Source organism: Cebus imitator, unplaced genomic scaffold (assembly GCF_001604975.1).
Source record: "Cebus imitator isolate Cc_AM_T3 unplaced genomic scaffold, Cebus_imitator-1.0 Scaffold588, whole genome shotgun sequence".
Lineage (NCBI taxonomy): Eukaryota > Metazoa > Chordata > Mammalia > Primates > Cebidae > Cebus > Cebus imitator.
Genome location: NW_016107903.1, coordinates 851,166 through 874,443, shown reverse-complemented (window position 1 = coordinate 874,443; position 23,278 = coordinate 851,166). Strand labels below are relative to the sequence as shown.

Genomic DNA, 23,278 nt, shown 5'->3' with positions numbered 1-23,278 from the left:
GAAGGCCACAGCAATCACTTGGCACAAGTCATATGAATGTGTTTCCATTATTAACAATTTAAATCGTTCAGAAGCTATTCAAGAAGGAACACATTAGCCTATGAATGGATATTTAGGTTGTTTCCAATTTTCTTCTGTTACAAACTGTAAACATGCTGGTATAGTTGCTCAATAAATTGCTTCCAAAAAAGATGACTTCTTAAAATGGTCTTTAAAAGGCTAGATGATCATTCTCTTGGCATGGCTAACAAGATTTTTCCAGAAGCTAAGGGAAGTATAAGATGGTAAGAGTGCATTAAGATTACTTCAGACTCAATATCAGCCACAGCATAGGCTCAATTAATATCAGCCACAGCATGACTGAGCCCAGCACTGTGAAGATCAGCACTGACTCTGGCCAGTCTGAGTTAGAATCCAGTCTGACACTGGCACACATAAGTTGAGTGCAGCATTGTTCACAATAGCAGAGTCATATAATCAACCTAAATGTCCATCAGCAGTGGATTGGGTAAAGAAAATGTGGTACATATACATCACGAAATTCTACACAGCCATAAAAATAATGAAATCATCCCCTCTGCCCCAGTATCTCTCAATATGCCCATGTAACAAACCTGCACATGTATCCTCTGAATCCAAAATAAAATTTAAAAAAAAAAAAAAGGATGTAGTGTGAGAGAGTAAGAATTCTCGAAACTCCCAAAGATAGGCTTGGGAAAAGTCAGTGAACGAAATAGTAATGTGCTCTATTTTTCCTAGGAAGGCCTGGGCTTAAAGAAGAAACTGGTGACAAAGGGAAATCAGGCTGAGCAGAAGAGCCTTGCAGAGCAACTCAAAACGTGAAGCTGATGGTGCAAAAGATGGTGCCCGGCCCTACACCCACCACCACTGCTGCTGTTGGCCCACTCCCAGTACTTCAGAATGTGCTTTATTTGGATAGAGAATCTTTAAAGAAGTGGCTGGGTACGGTGGCTCACGCCTGTAATCTCAGAACTTTGGGAGGATGAGGGGGGGTGGATCACAAGGTCAGGAGATTGAGACCATCCTAACCAATGCGGTGAAACCCCGTCTCTACTAAAAATGCAAAAAAGCTGGGCTTGGTGGTGCACACCTACAATCCCAACTACTAGGGAGGCTGATGGAGGAGAACTCCTGGAACCCAGGAGGCAGAGGTTGCTGTGAGCAGTGAGCCAAGATCATGCCAGTGCACTCCAGCCTGGGTGAAAGAGTGAGACTCCATCTAAAAAAAAAAAAAAAAAAAAAAATTTAACTTGAAAGCCTTTCATATTAAAGCCCAGAATACTGACTTCTATTAGAAAACAAGCCTTGGCTTCACTAGGCCTTCCTGACAACAGCCTGCTGTAGTGAAGTAGTCGTACTGTCTGTAGAAGGAGCATGTTCCCTCCGCTAACGTACAGTCACCATCTGGCCTACTGTTCACCATCTACATCTATGATTCTTGTCAACTAAAAAGGACAAAGGACAATAATGTGTTCTCCTCCTCCCTTCAGAATGTCTTCTCAATAGCAAGAGACATAGCAGTTATGATTGTGATATTTCCTTTGAATTTTATTCAACTACCACATTTGATCTTTTATCTGATTAAAAGCTGAGCACAAAACTGGGAGCCTGAGACCGTGAGAAAACATCATGTTCAAGCGTGGAGAACTGAGGCTTAGGGAAGACTGAAGACAGAAAGTCAGAGGACTAGCTGATCTCAGCTCTGGCAGCCTGACCAGACATTCCAAATAATTGGCAGCTTGGCATGCCAACAGTACTGCATTTACCAAGGGTAACTTAAATTGCCAAAGGCAACCAGGAAATAATTGCCTCAAGTTCTCCAGGATTGAAAGCACATAGAATCGGGCATAATGCTTGGCAGAGGACACTGCCTCTCTGTCATGCTTCTCTGAGGTGAATTGATACTATTGGGCTATGGTCTGCATGAAATGCCTTCATCTATTCATTTCCTGGAAAACATAAAAATTTTGTTTAAGATTTTGTGATATTTCCTTTGAATTTTATTCAAGAACAAAATTTTGTTTAAGACCAGTTATTTCTAAAACACTAGGGATGACTCAGAAGACCTAAAATGGCTTTTTTTTTTTTTTTGAGGGAGAGGAGGGAGTCTCACTCTGTCACCCAGGCTAGAGTACAATGGCACAATCTCGGCTCACTGCAACCTCCACCTCCCAGGTTCAAGCAATTCTCCCGGTTACTGGGACTATAGTGTGAGCCACCGTGCCTGGCTAATTTTTGTATTTTCGGTAGAGACCGGGTTTCACCAAAACCCCATGTTGTACAGGCTGGTCTCCTGACCTCAGTCCGCCTGCCTCGGCCTCCCAAAGTGCTGGGATTACAGGCATGAGCCACCACACCCAGCCAGAAGAGCTAAAATAGGTTTTGTTTCAGGTCAGAGGACTATGGCTCGAAAGACATGAACAACTATAATTGCCATAAAAAGAACAGTTTATGAGGAGCCAAAATTGCCTCACAGATGGAAGGAAGGGGCAAATTGTCCTTTTATGCCATGCCCGTTGTATTGAGCAACTTCTCAGCAAGTCATATGGTTGTCCAATTCCATTTTAAAGCTGTAGTGGCCAAGCATGGTGGCCCATGCCTGTAAATCACAGCACTTTGGGAGGTTGAGGCAGGAGGATCATTTGAGCCCAGAAATTCAAGACCAGCCTGGGCAACATATCAAGACTCCATCTTGGCAGGACGTGGTGGCTCATGCCTGTAATCCTAGCACTATGAGAGGCCAAGGTGGATGGATCAACTGAGGTCACGAGTTCGAGACCAGTTTGACCAGTATGGTGAAACACCATCTCTACTAAAAATATAAAAATTAGCCAGGTGTGGTGGTACGCCTGTAGTCCCAACCACTTGGGAAGCTGAGACAGGAGAATTGCTTGAACCCAGGAGGCAGAGGTTGCAGTGAGCTGAGATTGCGCCACTGCACTCCAGCCTCAGTGATAAATCAAGACTCCCTCTCAAAAAAAGAAAAAAAAAGATCCCATTTCTACAAAGTAAAAACATTAGCTGCCTACAGCCTCCCAAGGTGCAATTCCTTCCCTGCCAGGGGCTTTCTTAGCACTTCCTTCTATCTCCCTTATGAAGATGCATGATGCACATTAGCATAGTAAATTCCCCAAGAAATTCTGCAATAAAGGAACCAGTCTAACTTTTAAAAAATTAGTGTTTTTCAAATGTATGTAATCACAGCAAGAAAAATTTTAAATCAAGTAACACCTATTAATACCTGCAATATTGTGTGGAGTACATATTGAAAAGTGCTCCCCTAGTGTTTGCTTTTGTTTTCTTTTGGTAAAGGGATGCAGTTTTTTCAAAAGAAATATTGGCACATGCCCTCCCACATAAATCAATGTTCTCTGTTAAGTGAGTCATTTCATGGAAACAATACATTCACATGCCATTTCAAAAGCTGATCCACATGAGCGCTCCCCAGAATTCATATGCCTGACATTTTGTGCTAATAAGCATTAGTTGCCTTCTCTCTCCTTTTCCATGGTAACCCCTGGCATTCACCACTTCACCGATGGAAAGGTCACGTGACTGCAGTTAAACCTGTGCTTTTTATTGAACCTGTGAGCAAAATACTACCTGCACTAGCCAAATGAGTCTAAAAACAGACAAGAAGGACACATAGCTTTAAAATAAATATGTTCTCATTTTATAATGCAGTTTTAGGAGCTCTAATGAAATACTTTTAAGTTCAATAGGGATTCGGGGAAAAGTTGTGGAGAGACACAAATTATGGGAGAGAAATTTTATTTTATCTAAATCTGAATAAAATAGTGACTCCTTTTTTCCTTCCCATCCTTCATTCCTCCTCTCAAATAAAAACACCAACTGTGTCTATTTCTTTCACTCCCACAGCGAGCTTTGACCTTGGCAGGGGAGTGTTTGCAGCAAAATGCTGCTCTCTTGGACCCGTTTAATGGAATCACCCCATTAGAGTGGGAAATCGCAAAAGGATTTCTGCTTAAACTGCAGGCAGGTGTGGCAGAAGATGGAGGATCTCTTGATTAATTGAAATTCCATTTCACCAAAGTAGTAAGACCTATTGCCAATATGAACATTTTGTCTTCTTTTTGAAACAGAGTTTCACTCTTGTTGCCCAGGCTGGAGTGCAATGGCGCGATCTCGACTTACCGCAACCTCTAGCCCCTGGGTTCAAGCGTTTTTCCTGCCTTGGACTCCCGAGGAGCTGGAATTACAGGAATGCACCACCATGCCCTAATTTTGTGTTTTTAGTAGAGATGGGGTTTCTCCATGTTGGTCAGGCTGGTCTTGGACTCCCAACCTCAGGTGATCCACCCGCCTTGGCCTCCCAAAGTGTTGGAATTATAGGCCTGAGCCACCGCACCCAGCCTATTTTGCTTTTTTATAGGAAATGGTGGGCTTACAGTCTTATTCTCAGTGGGAACTTTTCTTTCCTGGTTGCATTCTTCCCTTTGTTGCCCTCTTCTCATGGGATTATCACTGCTCCCCACACCCCTGCTCCCTGCTCCCTTTTCCCGAGATTCTCTGTGGCCTGTCCTCCCATTAATTCCAGCTGCAGGTTCTTGTGCTTCAGGGAAACTAATCACACTTCCCTTCCTCGAGTGTCAGACTTAGAGAAAATAAAAACTGCCAGCATTTGTTTAGCACTTACTAGACACCAGGGACTCTTTTTTTTTCTTCCACGAGACAGGGTCATGCTCTGTCACCCAGGCTAGCTAAAGTGCAATGGCACCATCTTGGCTCACTGCAAACTCTGACTCCAGTGATCCGCCTATCTCAGCTTCCCTAGTAGCTGGGACTCCAGGTTCATGCCACCTCACCTAGCTAATTTTATTTTATTTTTAGACCAACTTTTGCTCTGTTGCCCAGGCTGGATTGAGGTGGTGCGATCTCAGCTCACTGCAAACTCCTCCTCCCGGGTTGAAGCAGTTCTCATGCCTCAGCCTCCTGAGTAGATGGGACTACAGGTGTGTACCACTACCACCACATCCAGCTAATTTTTGTATTTTTAGTAGAGGCAGAGTTTCACCATGTTGGCCAGGCCAGTCTCAAGTTCCTGATCTCAAGTGATCCTCCCTCATCGACCTCCCAAAGTGCTGGGATTACAGGTGTGAGCCACCATGACCGGCCCCATATTTTTTGTATTCTTTTGTAGAGATGGGGTTTCACCATGTTGTCAAAGCTGATCTTGAATTCCGAACAATCCAACCACCTCGGCCTCCCAAAGTGTGGGGATTACAGGCATGAGCCACCGTGCCTGGCCTGCTACACGTTTTCTTATTTCATCCTATTTTTTTCATTTTCCAGATGAGAAAACTGAGACTTACCAAGGCAAGTAACCTGCCCAGGATCACGTGCACTAAGTGGCAGAGCCAGGATTTGAAGCCTTGTACTGAAGTTCATGTTCTTAACCACCATAATAAATTCATTCACTCATTCAACAAATGTGTCAAGCAATGGTCAAGTATTAGGGACACAGTAGTGGGAGGAAAAAAAGAATTGACTCTTTCTTCACAGAGCTGACATTCTAGTGGGGAAACAGACAATGCATAACAAAGTTTATAATGTTGGCTGGGCGCAGTGGCTCATGCCTATAATCCCAGCACTTTGGGAGGCCAAGGTGGGTGGATCACCTGAGGTCAGGAGTTCGAGACCAGCCTGGCCAACATGGTGAAACCCCCGTCTCTACTAAAAATACAAAAATTAGCCAGGCATGGTGGCAGGGGCCTGTAATCGCAGCTACTTGGGAGGCTGAGGCAAGAGAATCACTTGAACCCAGGAGGTAGAGGTTGCAGTGAGCCGAGACGGCACCGTTGCACTCCAGCCTGGGCGACAGAGCGAGACTCCATCACACACACGCACACAAAAAAAGCAAAGTATATAATGTCAAGTGCTGTGAGGAAAACTAAAGCAGGGTAAAGGGGTAGTGTATAATGGGGAGGAACTGCCACTCTATGTAAAGTGGCCAGGGAAGGTCTCTAGGAGGAGATGACACTGAAGCAGAGATGGCCCTAGGCATCTACATTTTCACACTGACAGCCACTAACTGGTGATTTCAGGTAATGTTCTTAGAATTCGATATTTACTGTACATACTCTGACAGGTCTCTTTTGATTAGAATTTCTAGCTTGAAAACGCCATTGCATTTGGGAGACAAAGCTGGCATTCTCCCACAGAAACATGTTGAATGTCTTCAGAAATATGTTGGTTGATATGTCTTCAGAGCTGTCCCCAGCAGAAGGGTACCCTCACCAACCCCCAACATTCATTTTACTTAGCAGGTAGCTCTACCCTTCTAAACAATGGCTAACAGTTGCTGAACACTTAGCTCATCCTGTGCCAGACAGGAGTCTAAGTGCTTTAAATGACATGAGTTATTTCATTTAATGCTGACAACCCCTCAAAGAGAGAGACTGGCTTGGCTGCCATAGCAAAATACCATAGATTAGGTGGCTTAAACAACAGCAATTTATTTTTTCACAGTTCTGGAGGCTAATAGTCCAAGGTCAAGACACCAGCATGGTCAGTTTCTGATGAGGGCGCTTTTCCTAGGTTGCAGGTTAGCTGCCTTCTCCAAGTGTCCTCATATTGCAAGGGTGGTGGGAGGCAGGGCAGAGTACATGCTAGCTTTCTGGTGTCTCTTCTTATAGGGGCACTCATCCAATCATTAGGACCTCATCAAACATAATTATCTCCCAAAGGCCGCATCTCCAGATACCATTGCATAGAAGTTAAGCCTTCATCTAGGACTTTTGGGAGTAACACAATTACTCCTATTTTATAGGTGATGAAACAGGCACAAAGAGATTAGGCAACTTGCCTAAGGCCACAGGGAGTGGAATCTTTGTGTCAGTCTGGTAGCACAGCCCGTGATCTTGACCATTACGCATCTTCAGTTTCTCTCCATGGGCAGGACATCCTCATCTCTGACCCAGCTAAAGTGGTAGGGAAGGCACAGAGAAGTGCATATCCTTCTTTGATGGCTTTTAGAAAAGCTCATTTCTTTATCTTCCTCATTCAAACAGTATGTCCTCCTCTCTCGTTGGAAGCTGAATAAAACAGTCAAACTCAGATCCTATTGTAAAACATTTTTTTTTAAGTTTTTGCTTTAAAACAAAACATCTATCCTACCAACTCCCATGGCCTTGACTCCACGAGCGTCATGTAACCTTCTGGTAATAATTTAGGTTATCTTGCTGAGTCTCTTACACAGAATGTGCTGACACTCAAACCTGAGTACTCTAGACTGTTTGGTTTAGTTTTTTTTTTTTTTTTTGAGACCGAGTCTTGTTATGTCACCCAGCCTGGAGTGCACTGTTGTGATCTCAGCTCATTGCAGCCTTAACCTCCCAGANTGTGATCTCAGCTCATTGCAGCCTTAACCTCCCAGACTCAAGCAGTCCTCCCGCCTCAGCCTCCCAAGTAGCTGGGACTGCAGGTATGGGCCGCCACACCCACCTCATTTTTGTATTTTTACTAGAGACAGGTTTTGCCATGTCGCCCAGTCTGGTCTCAAACTCCTGAGCTCAAATGATCTGCCCGCCTTGGCCTTCCAAAGTGCTGAGATTACAGGCATGAGCCACCTCGCCCAGCCAAGACTGTATTTTTCATTATTCATTGACAGCTGCTTTTCTGGTTGCTACATTAGTCTCTTGTGAGTTTCGTTAGTGTGAGCCAGTCTCCGTATCTCATTACTACTGGGAGCAAAACAGCCTCCATACCATTTTTTCTTGGACAGAAGAGTTTGGATTTATTGTATTAATAATGAAAGGTCTTCGAATGATTCGGAGTTTTAAAGGGGGCCAATCAGGTTTGTGATGCATGACACGTGTAGCACAGACTGAAAGTAGAACATTACTGCACTATTGTAATCACCCAATGGGTTCATCTTGGCCACTGCCTGGACAGAGCCGATTTATCAAGACAGAAGAATTGCAGTGGAGAAAGAGTAATTCATGCAGCACTGGAGACCAGAGTTCTATTATTACTCAAATCGGTCTCCCTGAGCATTCAGCCATCAGATTTTTTTGGGGGGAGGGGTGCAGGCTTTGGAAGTGAGGAGTGCTGATTGGTCAGGTTGGAGATGGAATCATAGGGGGTCGAAGTGAGGTTTTCTGGCTGTTTTCTATTCTTGGGTGGGATGGAAGAACTGGTTGAGCCAGATTGTGGGTCTGGGTAGTGTCAGCTGATCCATCGAGCGCAGGATCTGCAAAATATCTCAAGCACGGCTCTTAGGTTTTACAATAGTGATGTATCCCCAGCAGCAATTTGGGGAGGTTCAGACTCTTGGAGCCAGAGGCTGCACGACCGTTAAGCTGTACTTTCTAATCTTGTAACTATTTGTTAGTCCTTGTTGGAAATAGATGCTAGGTGCCACAAAGAAAAATTAGCACTGAGACAAACGATCTTTCAGCAAAGCAATTTTTACTTCCTGGACTGCAAGACGGGTATCCTCGCTAGCCATCGTGCCATGAGAGTACAAAGAACAAAGAAAAACAGACAAATTTATCCCTTATGCATCTGGGGTTGTCCTTACTGCTGTGTCTGATCTCCGCTGTTTGGAGCCAGACCTCACAATCTAAACTAAACCCGATTGGCTAATAATTTAAAACGTTTCTAAACAGGTAAAAGCAATGGAGAGCTGCGACATGCCTGTGAGCACGTCCAGCACAGATATCTTGGTTAAAGTACAAGGACTTAGAAAGTACTACATGCCTGTAAGCATAGCATGTTTAACAGCTACATAGGATAGGGCTTAATAAAGAGTTATTACCACACTTATAATTTATTTTTTAACAAGAAAGGAAACTTTAAAAAGGAACTTTTCTACTTCCCACAGTCCTACAAAGGCAGACTGATCCCTAAGGAGGGGGTCTTTTTGGGAAAGGGCTATTATCAATTTTGTTTCAGAGTCAAACCATGAACTGAATTCCTCCCCAAAGTTTGTTTGGCCAATGTCCAGGAATGAACAAGGGCAGCTTAAAGGCTAGAAGCTAGATGAAATCAGGTCTGATTTCTTTCACTGTCATAATTTCTTTCACTATAATTTTGCAAAGGCAGTGTCACTATTGCAAATCCAGTCCATTTGCAGTACTGTAGCCCCATCCCAGACACAGCTTGGATGCATTTACTTCTCTCTATCCCCACTGCCACCAATCTGGTCAAAGCCACTATCATTTCTGCCCTCATTCCCTATAATATCCTCCTAACAGTCTTCCTGCTTCCTCTTTTTCTCCCACTAAAATTAATTCTCCATGTGGCAGCTAGAGAATTAAAAAAAAAATAGCTTTATTGCAATATAATTCATCCACAATAAATTCACCCATTTAAAGTATAAAACCAAGTGAGTTTTCATATACTTACAAGATTGTACAACCATTGCTATTATCTAATTTTAGAACATTTTTATTAACCCCACCCCCAGAAAACTCCATACTCATTAGCAGTCATTTCCCATTTCTCCTTTCTCCTACCCCTAGCAACCACTCATCTACTTTCTATCTCGATAGATTTGCCTATTCTGGACATTTCACATAAATGGAAACATACAGTATGTGACTTTTTTGTGTCTTGCATCTTTCACTTAGAATCATGCCTATTTTTCTTTTTTATATTTTTATCCTACAAGCTTTTTTCTACTTTTATATTTATTTATGTATTTATTTAAAGAGACAGGTCTTCTATGTTGCTAGCCTCAAACTCCTGGGAATAAGTGATTCTCCCACCTCAGCTTCTCAAGTAGCTGGCATTACAGGTGTGAATGACCACATCCGGTTTTCTTTTCTTTTTTTTTTTTCTTTCTTTTTTTTTTTTNTTTGGAGATAGAGTCTTTTTGCTTTGTGGCCCAGGCTGGCGTGGCACCATCTCGGCTTACTGCAACCTCCATCTCCCAGGTTCAAGCAATTCACAAGCCTCAGCCTCGGGAGTAGCTGGGATTACAGGAGTGTTTCACCATGCCCAGCTCATTTTTGTATTTTTAGTAGAGTCTGGTTTTCGCCCTGTTGGCCAGGCTGGTCTCAAACTCCTGACCTCAGGTGATCTACCCACCTTGACCTCCCAGAGTGTTGGGATTACAGGCGTGAACCACCACGCCTGGCCTAAATACCACATATACTTTGCCCATTCATCTGTTGATGGACACAGGCTGGTTCCATATTTTTGCTATTGTGGATAGTGCTGCAGTAAACACGTGAGTGCAGGTATCCTTCTGATATGCTGATTTCTTTCCCTTTGGATAGATACTCAGAAGTGGGATTGGTGGATTGCATAGACGTTTGCTTCCTTCTTTCCTTCCTTTCCTTCCTTCTTTTCTTCCTTTCTTTCTTTGGTGAGTGCAGGTATCCCTTTGATATGCTAACTTTTTTCCCCTTGGATAGATACTCAGAAGTGGGATTCCTGGATTGTATGGTAGTCTCCTTCCTGCCTTCCTTCCTTCCTTCCTCCCTCCCTCCCTCCCCTCCCCTCAATCCCTTCCTCCTGATTGAGTCTCACTTTGTTGCCCAGGCTAGAGTGCAGTGGCACTATCTTGGCTCACTGCAAACTCTCCCTCCCAGGCTCAAGTGAGTCTCTTGTCTCAGCCTCTCAAGTAGCTAGAATTACAGGCACACACAACCATGCCTGGTTAATTTTTGTGTTTTCAGTTGAGATGGGGTTTCCACACGTTGGCCAGGCTGCTCTGGAACTCCTGACCTCAAATGATCCACTCACCTCCGCTTCTCAAAGTGATGGGGTTACAGGCGTGAGCCACAGCACCTGGCCTCAAGTCATGTTATTAGAAACTAGAATTAACAATTAGAAGAGACTTAAGAAATCTAGACAAGCACTCTTGTTTTATAAATGCAAAACCAAGGCCTAAACAAGGTGAAAGATTTGTCTGGGGTATGGAAGGGTAGCTAGGTCTGTTCTGAGATCTCTAATTTCCATGACAGCTTCTTTTTCATTTATAGTATTGATTTGTTTTACTCCAATATCATGCTTGCCCTCCGCCTCCCCAGTCTACCCCCAAATTACTAAAACGTACAGATGTTTGCTTCCTTCTTGTACGTTGTTATCTTTGTTGAGCTTTCTTCCTAAAATGCTTGAAACAGGCCCTCAAATGGAAGGCGAGGACGTGGTTAGGAAGGCCGGCAGTCACACACCAGAAAGGCACTCTCTATATGTCCACTGGCTCCTTTGTCTCCTCCTCCTTCACTGTCAGGGTTCCTCGTTCCCATGAGGCCCCCTCCCTGTCCCTTCCTCACCCATCAGCCAGTCGCCCAGTTACCAGCTCCCGGAGGCTCCGCCCCCTTCAGGGACCAGATGCCCTGACCCAAGATGGCGCCAGGCGCTTCGGCAGCGAGGGAAGTGAGCTCACGCTACTCCGGAAGGGAAGGCGGGGAAGGAGCAGGAGGGTGGCTGACCCACTGTGGGGCTGTGGGTGGGGCGGCGGCCGCGGCCCTGGCATTCACGCTTGGATCTGGAGAGAGCGCGGGAGACTCACCGGCTCCCGGAAACCCAGTCGAGATCCCCGGGCCGGGGGCATAGGAGGAAGTTGCCCCGAGTGGCTCGCCTCTAGTCCTGGGAGAGGCGGCCCCGGGAGCCGGCGTCCCGCCCCCGGCGGCCTCTTTCCCCTACCGTCCTCCTGGGCTGCGTGCGCCGGCCCAGGCTGTATCTTGGGGGCTGCTGCGGGAACCGCCGTGCGGGCTTGGTGGCACCCACTGCTTTTTTGAGGACCGGCCGGAGGAGAAGAGGCAGCGCGGCGGGTCAGCCCCGAGGTTAGGCCGCGGGTCCCCTCTCCGTGGCGCTTCGTCCTTTTCCCAGCCATGTTGGCTACAGAATCTGCGACCTCCCTGCGCGCCTTCTCTTTCAAGTATGTCACCTAAGTCCTCTCGCCGGATGATTTTTCCTCCTTGCTTTTGCCGGAAAGGAGAAATACATATCTGAAGGATATCTGTCCTCGTCGCTTCCCCTGCCCTCTTAAAAGTTTAACTTCAGTGGAAATGTGTATCTTCCTTTTCTGGACCATTTGACAGTCCCACTCCAGCCGCCGTCTGATTTAGCAACCGGGATCATAATCAGATCAAATCTTTAAAAAAAAAAAAAAAAGCCACCTACGAGGCTACAGAATTGTTCTCTCCCGCTCAAGAAGGGCAAGTGGACTTTGGCGTTAAGATGCAGGGGGGTGAACCAGTGTCCACAATGAAAGTCTCGGAGAGCGAAGGAAAGCTGGAGGGCCTGGCCACAGCGGTGACCCTGAATAACAAGAACAGCAGCTGTGGAGGTGGAATCAGCAGCAGCAGCAGTAGCAGCAGCAACAGCCGTGGTGGCAGTGCAAAAGGCTGGCAGTACAGGTATGGTCCTTTCTCCAAAATTATTTCCTGAGGCGGAGTTAGGGGTGAATATGCCGGAGGCTGCATCCCGCAATTGTTAAAAGATAAAGTTTTTCCACTGGCTTCCAGAAGCAACTGATACATCTGGTTTGGATCTGGGACCTCACCTAAAATATTTAATCCATTCATTTGTTCATTCAACAGGTATTTATTGAGGGCCTTTTGAGGAATACAGAAATGTATCCCTAAACTTCCACTACAACCAGAGAGTCAGTGCTTCCTCTGATTTAATTCTGTACTCACTTCTGCTTTTGTCTGTGTTGCAATTTCTTTACAAGCCAGCCTTCTCTGATGGACTGCGAGGGCAGGAACTGTTTAACTCAGCTTTGTCGAGAGGAGAGGCTAGCAAATTCTGGTACTCAAAAATCACTTGCCCAGAGATTTGAGTAACTCAATCAGAAAAGATTCTTGCCCTGAGGGTATCTGTGACTTGGACAGGGTCAAGCATATAAATAATTTGAATACAAGGACAAAGGTAGAGCTCCTAATGCCTCTGATACTAAACCTGAGCCTGGAGATGTTTCAGTTTGCTTTGCTCAGGCCACTTCAGTGCTCTCTGTCTTGATGAGAAATTCTACGTTTGTTAATTTTTCACTAACATGAATAAACAACTTAAGGAACAGGAAGACAGTCCTAGAGAGGCAACAAGTTTTGTTTTTGTTTTTTTAATGCATAAAGTGTAGGGAGAAAGAACTGTCCAGAACCTTAAGAATGAATGAAATAAACTGGCACATCCCATCCTATTGGAACTAAAGGGATGAATTCTTAAGTTTTGATTAACTCCTATGTGCCTAACTGTAGTCCTTTTAGCCCTTGTGCTTATTTGTGCTTGTGAAATTTGTATGAAACTTGGGAGGCGTTAAAGCCAAGATTTTTGTGAGGGATATACATTTATCATGAATAATATTCATATGTATGAAATATGCATGACTGTATTAACATACAGAAGTGAAATGTAGAAGATTATAACTTTTTTTGAGACAGAGTCTGGCTCTGTCACCCCAGGCTTTAGTGTGGTGGCAGGATCTCGGCTCACTGCAACTTCCACCTCCCAGATTCAAGCCATTCTTGTGTCTCAGCCTCCTGAGTAGCTGGGATTACAGGCATGTGCCACTATACCTGGCTAATTTTTGTATTTTTAGTAGCGACAGGATTTCACCATGTTGGCCAGGCTGGTCTCGAACTCCTGACCTCAAGTGATCAGGCCTCTTCTGCTTCCCAAAGTGTTGGGATTACAGGCGTGAGCCACTGCGCCTGGCCAGAAGATATTAACTTTTTATTGGTAAGTGACTATAGAATAAGAAAATATATTCAGTTTCTGTGAGATATCTAAGCTCACTTTTGGAATCAGCATGATGTTTTGTGTGTGTGTGGCTTAAGACTGATTATATAAGATTATCAATTAAGAGATATATTTTTTGTTTGTTTTTCTTTTTTTTTGAGAGTTTCTATATTTTTTATAACAGAGATCTTGAGAGATATATTTTGATAGCACCTAAGGAAGCAAGATAAAGAAATTCCTGGTGGCCCCAAGTCAGAGGTCAGTCTTCTGATACTCAAGCTCTGAAACCCAGCCTCAATTAAATTGAAAAGTGAAATAAACTTCTTAGCACTGGGGAGAGTTGTCATAAAGCCATGCACTTTACTAATATACTTATATCTGGACCCCCATTATTCCTTAATCCCTTACTTAGGGCATTATTATTATTATTATTATTTTGAGACAGAGTCTCTGTTGCCCAGGCTGGAGTGCAGTGGCCAGATCTTGGCTCACTACAACCTCTACCTCCTAGGTTTAAGCGATTCTCATGCCTCAGCCTCCCAAGTAGCTGGGATTTTAGGCACTTGCCACCAAGCCCAACTAATTTTTGTATTTTTAGTAGAGATGAGGTTTCACCATGTTGGTCAGGCTGATTTTGAATTCCTGGCCTCAAGGGATCTCTGCCCACCTTGGCTCCCCACAGTGTTGGAATTGGGGCATGAGCCACCACACCTGGCCTTTAGGGCCTTATTTAATGGTTATATAATTTTTTATTTTTTAAAACTTTTTGTAGAGACGAGGTCTCACTATATTGCTCAGGCTGTTTTTGAACTCCTGGACTCAAGCAATTCTCCCATCTCGGCCTCCCAAAGTGCTGGGATTACAGGCTTGAGCAGCTACACCTGGCCATGATTTTCATACTAGAATCTGTTGAAAGCACAAATGAGAAAGGAAATGTAACAAAGGAAATGGCAACTGACAATGTAGGGCATCCAAGGAAGATTTGAAAAATTAACATGTAGACTCAGGTACCTTACTTCCTAGCACAATAATCATGGTCATAATGACCTTAAGTCGTCCAGGAAAGCACTCTCTGTTTAAGAGGCAGAGAACTGTATGATACAGTGGTGAACAGTTTAAATAAAATCGCTTAAATAAAAAAAAAAAAATGCTTAAGTGTCTGGAAAATTCAGTTATGTGGAACTTTTCATAAATAATGAAGATAAATAAGGCACGATAACTGCATTTACACCCCAGCATATCTTTTTATTTTAATGTGGCTTGTCCAAGGCAAATCTTTCATTGTGGCTCTCAGTCTAATTTCTCTCGTTGTCCTCTAGGTCATAAGCAGTTTTCCCTATTGTCCTGTATTGCTTCCTCTTCCTGGTTTTTTCCCTTGAGGCTCAGTCACTAGACTTGATTGATTGATTGATTGGGACTTGCTCTTTCGCCCAGGCTAGTGTGAAGTGATGTGATCTTGGCTCACTGAAACCTCCACCCCACTGGCTTCAAGTGTTACACCTGCCTCAGCCTCCTGAGCTGCTGAGATTACAGGCGCTCACCACCACACCTGGCTAATTTTTGTTTCTTTTGTTTTTTGTGTTTTTTTTAGATGCAGTCTTGCTCTGTCGCCCAGGCTGAGTGCAGTGGCACAACCTCAGCTCACTGCAATCTGTGCCTCCCAGGTTCAAGTGATTCTCCTGCCCCAGCCTCCCAAGTAGCTGGGACTACAGGCACGTGCCACCACACAAGTCTAGTTTTTGTATTTTTAGTAGAGATAGGGTTTCACTATGTTGGCTAGGATGATCTCAATCTCTTGATCCCATGATCTGCCTGCCTCAGCCTCCCACGGTGCTGGAATTACAGGCATGAGCTACTGTGCCCGGCCCAATTTTTGTATTTTCAGTAGAGACAAGGTTTCATCATGTTCACCAGGCTAGTCTTGAACTCCTGACCTCAGGTGATCTACCTGCCTCGGCCTCCCAAAGTGCTAGGATTACAGGTGTAAGCGACGGTGCCCAGCCTTCAGTCCCTATAGTTTAAAAACAAAACAACAACGATAACAAAAACTAAACTAATCTTTCCTTCTTGAAAGCAGTTTATACTCACTGCCTCCATTTCCTTCTCATTTATTGCCCAATTTATGGCAGTTGGCCCTATCCTCACCAAAGAATATGAGTGAAAGGTGTTTTTAGTATCTTAGTCCAACTTACTACTCTCTATAAATATATGCTGTTAGAATTATTTTAATTTTGACCGGGCATGGTGACTCATATCTGTAATCCCAGCACTTTGGGAGGCCAAGGTGGGTGGATCACCTGAGGTCAGGAGTTCAAGTCCAGCCTGGACAACATGGTGAAACACCATCTCTACTAAAATTACAAATATGTTAGCTGGCCATAGTGGTGGGCACCTATAATCCCAGCTACTTGGGAGGCTGAGGCAGGAGACTCGCTTGAACCCAGGAGGAAGAGGTTGCAATGAGCCTAGATTGCACCACCATACTCCAGCCTGGGTGATGGAGTGAGACTTCATCTCAAAAAAAAAAAAAATTATTTTCAGCTCTTTTTTTTATTTTTTTGAGACGGAGTTTCTGTCACCTGGGCTGGAGTGCAGTGGCGCAATCTCATCTCACTGCAACCTCTGTCTGCCAGGTTCAAGTGATTCTCCTCCCTCAGCCTCCCAAGTAGCTGAGACTACAGGCATGCACCATCATGTCCAGCTAATTTAAAAAAAAATTTTTTTTTTTTTAATGTAGAGACAGGATGTCGCCATGTTGGCCGGGCTGGTTTTGAATGCCTGATCTCAGACGATCTGCCCGCCTCAGCTTCCCAAAGTGCTGGGATTACAGGCATGAGCCACTATACCCAGCCTATCTTAACGTTTTTTGACACTACTTTCTCTTGGTTTCCCTTTTACTCATTTTGACTATTCCTTTCTCAGTTCCAGTGGTTAACGCTTTTCTTTGAAGGCTGGTGTGATATTCCAATGTCTTTTTTTATTCTACGTGCTTTCCGTTTGTCTCGTTCTCTTCCATAGCCTCAGCTAATAGGTTCTTGAGTCAGGAAACCTCTCTCTGGAACTCTACCTGCCTACCTGAACATTTCTATTAGGTATCCCATCAGTACTTTTAACTCTAATATCTACTATAGTTTGCTACTGTCTCTATTTTTTAAATGGAGACCTCAGGTTATGTCTTACGGAGGGGTTGAAATTTAGGGAAAACCTTGTTCAGAACCTTGGCTTTGGCTTTGCAGACTTAAGGATTTAATTAGCATAATGTTTTCAAGGTTCATTCTGATCCAGACCCTAAGAGGGTTCTTGGATCTCATGCAAGAGGGAATTCAGGAAGAGTCTGAAGTGCAAAACAAAAACAAGTTTATTAAGAAAGTAAAGAGGTAGCCAGGCATGATGGCTCACTCCTGTAATCCTAGCACTTTGGGAGGCGGAGGCAGGTGGGAGGCCCAGGCAGGCGGATCACTTGAGGGCCAGGAGTTCAAGACCAGGCTGGGCAACATGGCGAAACCCCATCTCTACAAAAAATACAAAAATTAACCAGGCATGGTGGTGCGAGGGTCCCAGCTGCTTGGGAGCTATGGCACAAGAATTACTTGGGCCACAGAGTGAGACTCTGTCTCAACAACAAAAAAAAGTCAAGTGGTGAAAGAACAGTTACTCCATAGACAGTTGGGTGTTCCCAAAAGTAGGAGGAGGAATGCATCCATCCTAGGTACAATGCTTGTATGTTTAGGATTAAAAAGATCATGGGGAGGATGTGCTTTGCTATAGTGGTTTGTGATATAGGATTAATTTTCTTAATTACTACATTTTGCAAGGATCAATATTATTATCTTTAAAGCAAAATTAGGAATGCCTTTGTTCTCAAGATATAGCGATATTAGGACACGTGCAAGTCTGAGTCTGTTTCGTAAACATTATCAATCTGTTCCCTTAATCATAAACATCTAGAAGCTAGGAATACCTTTCCGGGAATGCAGCCCAGCAAGTCCCAGCCTCATTTTCCCAGCCCTCACTCAAGATGAAGTTGCTCTGTTTCGGATGCCCCTGACAGAAAGGTTGTAATTTTTTCACATCCTTACTATCACTTGTTATTGTCTGACTTCTTAGTTTTAGCCATGCTAGTGGGTGTGGATAAGTGGTGTCTCACTGTGGTTTTCATTTACATTTCTCTGATGACTAATGATGTTGAACATCTTTTCCTGTAATTACTGGTCATTTGAATACCATCTATGGAGAAATGTCTATTCAGATCCTTTGCTCATTTTATTTATTTATTTATTTATTTATTTATTTTGAGGTGAAGTCTCACTCTTGTTGCCCAGGCTAGAGTGCAATGGCATCTTCTCAGCTCATGGCAACCTCCACCTCCCGGGTTCAAATGATTCTCCTGCCTCAGCCTCCTGAGCAGCTGGGATTACAGGCATGTGCCACCACAAGCTGCTAATTTTGTATTTTTATAGAGATAGGGTTTCTTCATCTTGGTCAGGCTGGTCTTGAACTCCTGACCTCAGGTGCTCCACCTGCCTCAGCCTCCCAAAGTGCCGGGATTACAGGCATGAGTCACCGTGCCCAGCCAATATTTTTATTTTTAAATTGAGACAGGGTCTCACTATGTTGACCTGAATTCCTGTCTGGCAATCTTCTCACCTTGGCCTCCCAAGATTGTCAGAATGTTTAAGTGTCTTATCTAGCCAATCTTCAGAGATATGGGGTATTAGAAATGTAGAAATTGTCTTTATGGTGTCCAGAATGTTTTCACTTCTGTTATCACATTTAATCCTCACAACTCCACAGAAAGGTAGGGCATAATTATCCCTATTTTGCAAAATATAATATATAAACAAAAGTCTCAATGACGGTGTAGACTTAGACAATATATTATATGTAGTTACATATTGCATGTAGCCAAGGTTACGTAGCTAGTAAGTAGAAGAACTTTATTTCTACATATTTACATAGAGGTATTAGAAGTAGATACACTCTCTAACAGGAATGAATAATTACTGATAATAACGAGTTTGGTACATGGTTGGTTTTGTGGTTTACTGGTGTTCTAACTTATGTAACAAATATTTTTGAGGCTCTGCTATGTCTAAAGTACTGTTAGTTAATGTCAAATTAATGTGCACATGCAAAACAATCTAAGCAGGAATTCTAATTCTAAGGCTTATTTTGGGAGGATCTTCAAAATAATCAAGAAAAGGAAGGACATCAGTGGCATTTGCAAAATAATCTCAGGATCACCTTTTAAAAAAAAGAAAAATTTTAAATCAGTGTCTTGCTCTCTTGTCCAGGTTGGAATGAGGTGGCGAATCTCAGCTCCCTACAACCTCTCAGGTTCAAGTTCAAGTGATTCTTCTGCCTCAGCTTCCTGAGTAGCCAGAATCACAGGCATGTGTCACCACACTCGGCTAATTTTTGTATTTTTAATATAGAAGGGGCTTCACTATGTTGGCCAGGCTGGTCTCAAACTCCTGACCTTAAGTAATCTGCCTGCCTTGGCCTCCCAAAGTGCTGGGATTATAGGCATGAGCCACCACACCCAGCCCTTTTGAAAAATTAAATTTAAGAGTTTATTAGATTAGCCTCAAATTTTTTGTTTCCAGAGTAATTTATATTCTTACGATGTGAGCTTTCTTTACCATTTATAGACAAATTTCCCAATTCTGGATCTTCCCATTTTCATAGTGAATATTCACAGTTTATAAAATGTGCATGTTTTCATTATTTTTATATTCTTCATGTCAGCTTGTAGAGAAATTCACAAATCTGCAAATATGCCACCTGCTTATTAAAATGGGCAAAAGGGAACTATCCAAAAGAGGAACTGAAAGACAAACCAGGGTGTTTGATGGGCCTGCTTTTTTTTATTTTGACCTCCTCACTAGCTAACCATATTAACAGATAGATCTCTTTTCCTCATTAGCAAATAGTTATGCTTTTCAGTAAATGTGTAAGAGTCTGCAAATGTATAGCATAGAAATAATTTTTGTGGCCAGACCACAATAATTTTGTGGTTTCTCCCACTGTCAATACTATTATAAGGAAAAGTGCCTGTTTGCAAATGGGAAAAGGAGATTGGCCTAAAGATAAATAAATGTTTACAATTTTAGAGGTTTTACCTCTTTGAATTGATTTGAAGAAAAAGTCATAAATCTTTGCTTTTTCTTTCTCTGCAGGGGTTAAAGGAAAATTGATGTATATATTTCTGTACTCCAGTTTTTGTTTTCTGTATCTGAAATCCACTATAGATGCTGGTTAAAAACAAGAGAAAGATGGTTGTAGGCATGTAACTGAAAACTATAAAATATTGTTCCAAAATCTAACGAAGTATACCAAGCCTTGAGGAGCAAGATGTGGTTTATTATAGTATGCCCTGATTTCTTCATTTCCTTACATTTTTGCACTGCATAACTAAAAACAGCTTATTTGAGTTCATATTTTTCCATAGAAGTTCTGCTATTTCAGAGCTAATCAAATAGATTAAGGTTGGAATATGCCAGTTAGTCTTTTTACTCCTTTTTGGATAAATCACATAATTTAGATCCTGGAGGAAATTATCTATCAGGCTAAAATTCTTATGATTTTGCTTTTGAATTACATAAATTGTCAGCCTTCACCAAGTAGTTATTGAGGAATTACCAGCTACCTCAATCTGAGTTAAGCTTTACATTGTACAAAATCATTTTTAAAAAGTTTTTTTTTCTTTTTTTAATTTAAAAATAGAGATCGGGATCTCACTGTGTTGACCAGGCTGGTCTCGAACTCCTGACCTCTGGTCATCCACCTTCCTCGGCCTCCCGAAGTGTCGGGATTACAGGCATAAGCCACCTCGCCTGGCCAGGTGGTATTTTGTTTTTATGCTACAGAGTTGTCTGAAAGATATTTATAGAGATTCTTTAAACTTCGTGAGTGTAGGGGCTTAATGTGAATTTGTGCAATGATGGTCTTAAAAGACGGTATTATTTTTCTTTGTTCATAGTCTTTAGACGCTAGTTCATTGAAGGATATATTTGAAAATTATATTGGCTTGTAGATTACTATTATCTCCTCTTTCTATTACCTTCTCTGGTATAGGTATGCTTGCATGCATGCGTGTGTGTGTGTGTGTGTGTGTGTGTGTGTGTATTTTCAGCAGAATTGAAAATACTCTTTAAAAAATGTATTTATTTGTTTATTTTGAGACTAGGTTATGAGACTGGGTAATTTTTAAATTTTTGTTGGAGATGGGGTTTCACCGTGTTGCCAAGGCTGGTCTCAAACTCCTGGGTTAAAGCAATCCACCCACCTCTGCCTCCAAAGTGCTGGGATTACAGGTGTGAGCCACCGAGTTGATTCTGAAAATATTACTGATATAAATTATACTATTTGGAGGAAAGAGAACATCTTTGTATTCTTCCCTAGCTAAGCACAATTCCTATGCTTATTGTTTAATGAAGTGATTTGTGTCCAGATTTCTTCAGTAATTAATATTTATGAGTATTTTAAGAAAAGCTTAAATGTTTGGATTTGTTGAAAGAGAGGAGGAACAATCAAGAGAGCTTTCTTGGTGTCTCTTCTAACACTAATCTCATATCATGAGGACCCCACCCTTATGGCCTCATCTGAACTTAATTATCTACCAAGGGCCCTATCTCCAAATGCCACAAGAGTTCAAACTTCAACATAAGAATTCTGGGAGGATAAATTTAGTTCATTCTGCCTTTAATAAATTCTCTATTGATGGACATTTAATTTGTTCCCACATTTTGCTATTACAAATTATGCTGCAGTCAATAACTTTTGTACATGTGTCATCTTGCAAGCTTATGAATATATCTGAGGGGAAAAATAACCAGAAGAGGAATTGCTGAGTCAATTTGTAATCTTGACATTTATTGTCTGATTTCTCTTGATTGGGGTATATGGTGCCATGAGTGCCTATTTCCCAATAGCCTTATCAGTGTAATTTGTTAACAGTTTTTGTAACTTTCAAATTGATACAAATTTAAAAGTTTGATAGGTTAAAAAATGCTATTTTCATGTAGTTTTAATTTCTCATTATGAGTGAAATTTTAACATAAGATTTTGAGTGGGATTTTATCCTGTTTTTCTATCATGGTACGTAGTGATTCCATTTAAATCAGCAGTTAGGGCTGGGCACGATGGCTCACAGCATTTTGGTGGTTGCTGGGATGGTGAAATCTCAGCATTTTGGGAGGCTAAGGCCGGCAGATCACTTGAGGCCAGGAGTTTGCGACCAGCTTTGCCAACACGGTGAAACTGTGTCTCTACTAAAAAGACAACAATTAGCTAGGCATATTGGCACATGTCTCTAATTCCACCTACTCAGGAGGCTGAGGTAGGAGGATGGCTTGAGCCTGGGAGGTTGTAATGAGCTGAGATTCCATCACTACATTCTAGCCTGAGTGACAGGGCAAGACTCTGTCTCCAAAAAAAAAAAAAAAAAAATCAGCAATTAAGAAGATTCTATACTAAATATGGGACTTATATACCTTTTGAATTTTTTTTTAATTGTTAGATTCTTGGTAACTCAAGATGTGGTTTCATTTTAGAGTACACATTATTTTAAAGTAATATTTTAAAATTTTCAGATGATTTTATAGCTCTTTAAGATATGGAATTATTTGATTATATGAATATTTGTATTTGTAATTGGGAGGTGCTCAATTTCAACAGGGAGCTTCAGTAGTCAGTGGGAGTTTGAAGGTATATATTTTGATAGCTAAAATTATGATGAACACTATTATAAGGAATCCAACTCGGGAAGCTGACACGGGAGGATTGCTTGAACCCAGGAGTTCAAGTACAGTCTGGGTAAGATAGCAAGACCTTATCTCTTAAATGAAACGTTTTTCTTTTCTGTGTCTTTTTTTTTCAATAGTGTTTCACTAATATTTGTAGGTATTTTAGGAGAAAACCTGAATGTTTGACGTTGTTGTTGCTTAGATCATAAAGATGAAATTTTTCAAAGAAGACCTGACTTAGGTAATAAATTAATGAAAGTGAACATTACCTGTTGCTTCTTGTGTGCCATTTACCTGCTTTTTCTGGTTTAATAAGGAGAAAGGGAAATGCTTTTCTGCTTTTTCTTTTTTCCTTTCAATTTAGAAAGATTAAGTCTAAAGTAAGAATACATTCTTTGTTCCTAGTTCATGGATTATGCTATTATGGACAAATACTGTGTTATTATATTTTGGAACTAGGCATTGTTTAAATCCAAAGAGGTATCTACAGAGATAATGTAGACATTCAGATGGGGGTGGTGGCAGTGAGATTTTTAGTGATCTCTCATTCCGTTGGTCTGTGGTATCTTGGTCTCACTGAAATGGCTACTGCAAAGATGTTTTATAAGTATATGAGAAGTATATGAGGTATTGGCTGGGTGCAGTGACTCAAACCTATAATCCCAGCACTTTAGGAATCCAAGGTGGGTGGATCACTTGAGGTCAGGAGTTTGAGACCAGCCTGACCAACACGGTGAAACCCCCTGTCTACTAAAAATATAAAATTAACCAGGCGTGGTGGCACATGCCTGTAATCCCAGCTACTCGGGAGGCTGAGGCAGGAGAATTGCTTGAACTCGGGAGGTGGAGGTTGT

The 23,278-nt window shown here is 42.4% G+C and overlaps 1 protein-coding gene across 1 annotated transcript in view; it reads left to right on the top strand.

Annotated features, from left to right (window-relative positions):
* The first annotated feature begins 11,468 nt into the window (after positions 1-11,468).
* The window catches only part of OSBPL11 (oxysterol binding protein like 11), an 81,264-nt gene continuing 69,454 nt past the window's right edge, over positions 11,469-23,278 (top strand). The window contains exon 1 of the mRNA XM_017516439.2: positions 11,469-12,356. Within this exon, the coding sequence (XP_017371928.1) occupies positions 12,178-12,356 (179 nt within the window). The 5' untranslated portion in view covers positions 11,469-12,177. The remainder of the gene's footprint in view (positions 12,357-23,278) is intronic.